An 8,767-nucleotide genomic window follows, 5' to 3' on the forward strand; every position below is an offset into this window, starting at 1 on the left:
GATAATAATCCTCAGTTCTGATTGACATCATCGGACACCATTGTAAATAAAAAATACACAAGCTAAATAAACATATCACTTGTGAGACCGAGAGGGGGGAGGGATTGTCAAGGATATATTTTTAAAAATATTCATTCATTCATTTATTTTCTACCGCTTTTTCCTCACGAGGGTTGCGGGGGTGCTGGAACCTATTCCAGCTGTCTTCGAGCGAGAGGCATTCACACTCACATTCATACCTATGGACAATTTGGAGTCGCCAATTAACCTAGCATGTTTTTGGAGTGTGGGAGGAAACCGGAGTACCCGGAGAAAACCCACGCATGCACGGGGAGAACATGCAAACTCCACACAGAGATGCCCGAGGGACCCTGGTCTCCTAGCTGTGAGGTCTGCGCGCTAACCACTAGACCGCCATGCCGCCTTTAAAAAATATATATTTAAAAAATAAGTTGATTAGTTGCAGCTGTTAAAGAGGCCCTGTGATTGGCCGGCGACCAGTCCAGTGTACTCCGCCTCTTGCCCGAAGTCAGCTGGGATAGGCTCCAGCATACCCGCGACCCTAATGGGGTTAAGCGGCATAGAAAATGGATAGATGGATGGAAAACGAGTTAATACAAGCTAGCTAAAATCGCTATAGGTGTTGCGACGTCTCAGCTACTACCTAATAATGCTACTTGACGGTGCTAGTACTGTGTTGTTAGTTTTGAAAAGTTAACGCTAGGTCATAAATCATGCCTCACGTCTGTATTTTTGAGGGTTGTGGAAATAAACCGAAAAGTTGGTCAACTGAGATCCCACAAGCGACAACCTATAAACACAGGACAGACTGATGCCGTGGCTACGCCTGCTCTCAACTTAGACCACACGACATCGCTACAAAGACTCAGATGCTCGTTGCTCATGAGGATTCTTTTCAACTTACCAGCTCAACAGGGAGTCTTGTGCTGGAAGATACAGCTACTCCATCAGTCGGCATAGTGAGTAACTGTTTTGTGTGGGTGGGCATGTTTCACTATAGCCTGATCTTCCTAGCACACAGCAACATTATTCTCTGCCTGGAGGAAGGAGGCGTCATAAATTGTTGAGTGAAGTAGTGTTCGTTCCCATTGATGGGTCTCGGGAATCAATGCACATTGGAAAGATAATGCGGTACTGTTTTAAATCATCAGAATACTCCAAGCTACTGTAAGTGTTACATGTTATCATCAATGTACTTGTTCTTGCATGATCATAGCATGTACTATATAAAACGATAAAATATTGTTAGAGGGGTTTTGTAGAGGGCTTCATAGTTGAAAAAGGTGTGTCCCAATGATGTGCATTGTTAGCTAGCTCATATTAACATGTTTTTGGGCCTTACAATGCACAGAAAAGGGAAAGAAATATGGCAAAATATGGCTTTCACAGCCCTAGTCCCTACTGTTATTTATTTTGTATTTTAAATATTTTGGGGAGTGAATAATTCCAGTAGGCAACAGGGGCAAATGCATAGAAATGTGAAAATGGTCATGATTGTTTATCATTGTCCAGAATTTTTTTTATATATTTACAATCGGTATTTATTTCCCAGTGTATCATATTAAAACGGTATAATTCAATCCAGTAGTATCTCTCGTCAGATAAAACCTCTGGAATTACAAATCTACCTCAAAACATCAGTCCATTCCCCATCATTTCTCCCAAATGCCCTACCAATCTATACATAAAAGGGATTTTATGAACATTTTTAAATACTATACTAGTGAGCAATTCAAGGCAAGGCTCGTGGCTGCCCTCCCTTGGACAAGCCCCTTCATGGTAGTCTTTTTACCACACAGGCAGTAATTACCACTGTGGCCACTGGGTGATGCTGTTGTCACATTTAGTCGGCATGTGGCGAGATAGTGGATGCAACATCAACAGATCCACGTTAGAATTGGAAGAGTCTATTGTTTATGCTGTGACGTTTACCGTCGTTTTTGGACTTTCAAATTAAAGGCCCTGTAATTATTTTACTTTTAAATGAAACTGTAAGCTATGTGCTTCCCTAGGCCATTGTAATGTGAAGACCAGTGTATCCTTCCAGGTATCCTTCATCTCATCAATATGGCACATATTAATATCTGAACATTTTCTGAAAAAACAAAACTTTATTGTGATATAGTTCATTAACAATGATCTTTTATTAGATGTGCTCCACACCAGTGCAACCAGTGGTGTCCAAAGTGCAACCCAGGGGCCATTGGCGCTCATTTGGCCCATGAGAAAGAATGAAACAAAACTGAACACTAGAAACAAAAATTGGAAAAAATTGAGCAACAATATAAAACATTCAAATAAAATGTTGTAGCCTTTTTTTTTTGTAAAATTAAAAACTATTTACAGTGGAAGCGTCCGCCCATCTTTGTCATTGTCAAGAATCACATTCTCAATGAAGGTAAATGTAACCCAAAATTTATACCTTTTATTCATCACATACTGTACTGTGATGAACGTATGATAAATTATATTAAAATTTATATGAAATCTTATACAAAATGTCACTACATTACATTTATATTTTTTATAATTTATGTATCTTTAATTCATTTTTCTTTAATTCAATTGTTTCCTGCATTCAAAACTAATATTAAAAAACGAACCTAATTTTTTTTTCTTCCATTTTTGGCTGTCTGGAAGATATTAGATATTTCATATGGGAACATTGTATTTGGTTTGGACCTTCTGGAACAAATTATCGACGTAAACTAAGGTTCCACTATGTAAATATATAAAAGTGGCCCCTGGCATCCTCTTTTGTATGTGGAACACCCCTGTCACACAGCATAAATAGGAATTAGCATATTTACATTTATCAAAAAATAAAAATATTTTCACATGAAGAGTACACCTTTTGCTCATTTTTAAAAAAAGTCATCACACCGACTAAATGTGACAAAATGTTTTTCCTTCATTCTTTGTGATGATCTTATTTTAAACGGTTGAACGTATGCAGTCAATGTTCTGCGGGCGGCCTCTCTGATTACCATATGGCAACACGTCATCTAATTGTTCAGTACTTCAGGAGCTGTATCTAGGCTGAGAATAGATTTATGAGCATGCATTTTGGGATTCTAAAGGCATTCTGCTTCAATGATAAATGATCTCAAAGGACTGTGGGGCCAAAAAAACTTCTCTAAGGGTTGTTCTGTTTACGGTGTGTGGGGTTTTCATACAGTGGACAACACGTCTCTCGTTGGCGGTGGGTCTTTTCTCTCGGTTCTCTTCTTCTTTTTCACCGGCTGCAAGGAGCCTGGCTTGAGGGCCATGTCATCCCTCACGTCATTGGGAAGAACCTGCCTCAGTCTGGGTTTGAAGTCATGTTCAGGGCAGAAGATGTAGTGATAGAGGACGGCAGCGATGACGGCACCAAGCATAGGTCCCAACCAGTACACCTAATGTAAACAATTCAAAACACAATCAATGCCTGTGGAAGATACTTACACTTGTGGTTTCAGACAAGGTTTCCCAAAATCGAAATGGGTCCCAATTTTCTTTTATTATTTACCGTTATTTACTGCATTGACCCAAATATAAGGCGAATTGCTAACCAGCAAATCACATTTTGTTGATTTGTTTGTATTTTTATGCTATAAGTCAGGCCACACAGTCAGGAGATTGGGAAGACCTGCGATTCTCCGTTCCGGATCTCTGGTTGGCGTTTGCATGATCTCCCCGTGCGTGGGTTGTACCCCGCCTCTCCCTGCTTGAAGTCAGCTGGGATAGGCTCCAGCATAACCCACTAGCCAAGTGGGGCTGGATGGATGGATGCTATGCTATTGTTTTAAACATATCACTTTTGAATGTATATTGGGTACCTTTTTTATATTTAAAGTTCATTATAGTTCTGATTCATTCATTCTTTTTCTGCCTACCAGCTGTCTTCGGGCGAGAGGTGGGGTACACCCTGGACTGGTCGCCAGCCAATCACAGGGCACATATACGTAGACAAACAAACCATTCACACTCACATTCATACCTATGGACAATTTGGAGTCGCCAATTAACCTAGCATGTTTTTGGAATGTGGGAGGAAACCGGAGAAAACCCACGCATGCACGGGGAGAACATACAAACTCCACACAGAGCTAATCTACATGCTAGACACTCCGTCACCGTGCAGCCCTTTTTTCAGACAGTTTTTTTAAACAAAAAATCGAATATTTATGTGAATCTGGTCATCATCGAGCAGGTTCATCAGCGTTTTTGTGATAAAACAGCACTTGAAGGAAGCGAGGTCATGAGTTTGGGAAACCTTGAGTGTTTGAGTGAGTTTAAAGGTCACAATTGCAAAAGAGCATCCTTACATTAGGTTGAGATAACAATTAACTACCACAACCCAAAAGACGACTTGGAGCAAGCCAGTTCTCTTACCCAGTGGTTTTTAAACTGAAGTTTGACCATTGCAGGGCCAAAAGACCTAGCTGGGTTCATGCTGGCTCCTGTGTACGGAATCTGCAAGACAAATACATAGGAGAATGATACAGTGCATATGCATAATGATCATGTTTTATTACATACAAAATTTGATATACTTGAAATACTTAAAAATTTAATCTACCATTTCATCAATCTATTTTTAGCTGGGATAGAAATGGGATAGAAATCCTCACGCGACACTCGTGAGGATAAGCGGTATAGAAAATGGATGGATGGATGGATCATCTATTTCTGCTGCGTAGGGTTCGGCAAGCCCCCACAGGTCGGTTGCCATGCGATGCAAACCTCCAATAAAGCAGTACATGCAGGGATGAATCAGCCAGCCAGGAGCACAAAGTATCAGAAATTGAGGAATTGCACTGGATCTCTGGTTGCTTTCCAGTGAACATTAAAAAGACTGATCTACAATCTTTAAACTGCTCACATTGTAATGGCTTGAATTACTGTATTTACTTGGACAGAAATACTGCGTACATGCAATTTGTAGTGTGACGTAGAAACCAATACAGCATGCTGTAGGCACAGCCAGGGGTGGCCGTGACCACCCCCACTGGCTGTCTAGACATTTCAGGTATCAACTTATTGCCACCCCTATGTACCTAATGGTCTCACCTTGGCTACCGCATTGAAACATTTCTGCCTCCACTCAGAGCGCTAGGCCTACATGACAATTATGACAATTTATTTTGTTCCATGATTTTTTTTTTGACAATCCAAAAAATGTAAATGGGTACTCTTAAAACAACTTTTAAAACAAATATCAGAGCTCAAGCCTACTGGCAAGTATTTATCAGATGTTGTACAATGTTGTTTACAGCCACATTGACAATTGTTGATGTTGTATCCAGAACATACCAAATGTGAAACCCGTATGTTTGAATTACACTACAGGAGTTATGTTATGTTACACATATCTGTATCGGGTGATATCGGTATTGGAAATTGAGAGTGGGACAATATAGGCAATCTGCAAAAAAGCCAAAATCAGACATCCCTACTTATTTTTCCATTAAGGCTATTTGAATAGCACTATTAAAATAAATGGAAAGGCCAAGCCCAAGGCCTTGTACTATCCTTGATGCAAACTGAGATGAATAGATGAGACTCCGGTTTCCTCCCACATTCCAAAAAACATGCCAGGTTAATTGGCCACTCCAAATTGTCCATAGGTATGAATGTGAATGTGAATGGTTGTTTGTCTATATGTGCCCTGTGATTGGCTGGCGACCAGTCCAGGGTGTACCCCGCCTCTCGCCCAAAGACAGCTGGGATAGGCTCCGGCACCCCCGCGACCCTCGTGAGGAAAAGCGGTAGAAAATGAATGAATGAATGAATGAATGAATGAATAGATGAGATAAATAAATAATACCTTTCTTCAGACAGTACGAGTTTTCCATTTACCTTTCAATATCTTGATACTGTGAGTGCTGAAAGTTATATTTGTCATCAACATCTACAGTGCAGTGCAGAGGTTACGTTTCTGTCAGCATTTATCAAAAAAGGTTCTGAATGGGTTTGGATGACATTTTCAGGAATTGTAAAATGGAATATGGAAGAAATGATACAATTTTCTAGCTCATATTCAGCTTGTATGGATCCAGGCTTTGACATTGCGAGATAGGACCATTTTCGGTATTTGTGCATATAGCTTCAGAAAAAATGGTCAGACCACTTGGAAGGTTCTACAAAATATTAAAGACTGATTCCAAAAATGTAGGATTATTATTTTGGTGTGAATCACAGTATGGGTGGAAGGTCAGCTGTTTTACTCTCTGTAGTCTTACATATTTTTTTTATGACATGGCAATATTGTGATTAAACACATCAATGTATACATTTTGACTGCCATGTAAGCTTTTTAGTCAGTGTGTTCAGAGATTGTGTCTTATTTGAATAGGATTAGTAAACAAAGTATAGGAATACTATACAATAGATGGTTCTATGGTAAATACTCACCCCCATTAAGTGGCCAATGGTTACAGATAAACCAATGGCCAAGCTAGCAGATCCCCCGAGGTCCGTGCGTTTGGAGTCACAAGTGGCAAAAATGGTGAAGACCAGCTGAAATGTTAACACCAGCTCCACGACTAAGGCAGTTCCCGGACTTATTTCTCCCACCTAGACAAATACAAGAGCTTTATTTTAAAACAGAACAATGAACACAATATCTCCCAAAAGTGAGTACACCTGACATTTCAGCACCTATTTGTATTATATCTTGTCTTATGCTATTTATATAAACATTTAATGTGAGCACCATTTTTATTACTGCCTTAATTGTGTTGGAATCTTATTGGAATCCCCTTTTTTCTCAACCAAGTCTGACATCGTGCACTCCTGCCTACAGTTTGGAAGTATTACCTTCCACCAGCTTCACCCTCTTCAGCAAGGTACTGAAAGTGTGTTTGACTTAATTATGTTGGAGAAACCGACAGGCCCTGTCTTACAAGGAATCATGCTCTCCACCACCGCTCCCCAGTGCTGGCAACACTCATGCAGCCCAGACCAGGATACTCCCACAACAATGCTTTACTGTCTTGTCACTCACTTGTGTTGCCAACTATAATGGTCGTATGTATGTGGAGTCATTTTAGTCATTATAGTCTAACCAAGTTCCACTTCTTTAAGATATAATTAAAATGACTGCTGGACTCACCGAGCTGACGCCGAAGCCCCCTCTTTTTGATTCAGGTGTGACGGAGAAGAGGAGCCCCGCTCCTGCTACACCTCCAAATAACTGGGCCAAGACATATAATAGTCCTTTTACCAGGCCAATTTTTTTAGTCACCATCATCGCCACCGTGACGGCCGGGTTGATGTGTCCGCCACTGATGTGGCCAAAGCATTGCACCGTGGTGGCAATGGACAGGCCGAAGCACAACGCGATAAGGACCTGGTGGGATACTTTTTCTTTTGCGGTAACAACTCCGCTTGCGTCTGCAACATCATGCCATCCAATGGTGGAGCCAACACCTAGCAGCACAAATAGAAGCATGGCCAGGAATTCTGCACCCACAGCCCTCCAGAAGTCCAAGGTCTTTATTCCTTCAAATCCCAGCATTACAGCCCTGGGAGAGAAAAATTAGGCTACTTAAGTGTATATCCCTTGTGAGTGGCTGAAAATGTATGATTGCTGCCTCTGGCCAATACTTGGGGATTTAAGCCAGTAAACAGCACTAAAACCAAAAGCAGTCGAGTACTGTACTTACAAAGAAGTAGCAGGCTTTGAGGCGGCAGAAGAGGATCCGATTGCTGCTCTGTCACTGGAGCCACGAATTGTACCCTGGGATTGCACACCCGGCATCACCTCTTGGGAGTTAATAGTGCCTGCACAGTGGGAGGAGTCTTTTTTTCTTGCTAAAATAATGCACAAGTGTGACCTCAAGGAAAAGTCAGCATCTTGAGTCAGGACTCGAATACACACAATATGCAATAGATGCTGACATTGAAAAGGCCTGTATTGTGCAATTTAATGTAATTTAAATCATGTGCAATACTAGTTCAGACCACTGTATAGTACTATTATCGAATATATGTCAAATTGAGAATAGCCATTATATTAGATGCATCTCCACGTTAAAAGTTTGATCCCACTGGCAGCTCTTTCTAATATTTTGGGTATCCAATTTAACCCTATCAGAGGACTACAATATCGAAAAAGCCATTGGAATGACAGTAAAATGCAAATCAGTTTTTAATGCTATTGATGATCCATTGACAGCAATAACATTAACTTTAGACACAACAGTCAGAATATTTTGTATACCTTCACACATACAGTATGATGGTGTTGTTTCACCAAGGGCTGTTTGGTGACATTTGGTAAAACAATTTAGCCACATTATTAGAATGACATACACTTCTAATTACCATTTTTATTGTAATTGTGCAAATGTAATATTATGGCTGGTCCAAAGAAAGTCATTCTTATTAACATTAACTACTCCTTAAAGACTGCTTACCTGCTATTTTCCAAAATGAAAATAATGTGTGGGAATCCTTTTGGAGTTGAAACAATTTATGGACGTATAGTATCTGCAACAAAAAGAGAGGTTATGCATTTCTGGAATATTCAGGATGCAAATTCAAGTATCTACGAATAGAGTTACTGATTTAATAATAATGTCTATTTCAAAAAGGTTCTCGTATTATTCCAGTGTTGCTTCGTGGTGCATTCCGGTGCGACTCAGAAAATCGAATTTCCTTATACCACTTAAAAAACAAGACCAAGACACTCGTAAAGTTTGTTGAAAAGTTCAGAAGCACCGATTTAAGGTTACATTGTGATTAGAAAACGTTCCAAGAG

The 8,767-nt window shown here is 40.2% G+C and overlaps 1 protein-coding gene across 1 annotated transcript; it reads right to left on the minus strand.

Moving 5' to 3' along the window:
* Positions 1 to 2,846: 2,846 nt before the first annotated feature.
* Positions 2,847 to 8,560, minus strand: LOC131126111 (aquaporin-4-like). Its single transcript, XM_058068312.2, has 6 exons — positions 8,424 to 8,560; positions 7,671 to 7,788; positions 7,118 to 7,529; positions 6,418 to 6,579; positions 4,396 to 4,476; positions 2,847 to 3,416 (listed from the first exon to the last, which is right to left on the minus strand). Exons 2-6 carry the CDS (start codon positions 7,763 to 7,765, stop codon positions 3,192 to 3,194), a joined length of 975 nt encoding a protein of 324 aa, XP_057924295.2. The 5' UTR covers positions 7,766 to 7,788; positions 8,424 to 8,560; the 3' UTR covers positions 2,847 to 3,191.
* Between the last annotated feature and the right edge of the window lie 207 nt (positions 8,561 to 8,767).

The sequence above is a fragment of the Doryrhamphus excisus genome, linkage group LG6 (assembly GCF_037039965.1).
Source record: "Doryrhamphus excisus strain RoL-2023G ecotype Guam linkage group LG6, RoL_Dexc_Guam_v1.1, whole genome shotgun sequence".
NCBI lineage: Eukaryota > Metazoa > Chordata > Actinopteri > Syngnathiformes > Syngnathidae > Doryrhamphus > Doryrhamphus excisus.

What these genes read in the sequence shown, in the direction of transcription:
- LOC131126111 (XM_058068312.2), bottom strand. Translation starts at nt 7,765, where the DNA reads ATGCCGGGTGTGCAATCCCAGGGTACAATTCGTGGCTCCAGTGACAGA. An exon ending in TCAAAGCCTGCTACTTCTTT is followed by an intron (nt 7,530 to 7,670) that starts GTAAGTACAGTA and finishes TTTCTCTCCCAG; the next exon opens with GGCTGTAATGCTGGGATTTG. An exon ending in CCATTGGCCACTTAATGGGG is followed by an intron (nt 4,477 to 6,417) that starts GTGAGTATTTAC and finishes TTTGTCTTGCAG; the next exon opens with ATTCCGTACACAGGAGCCAG.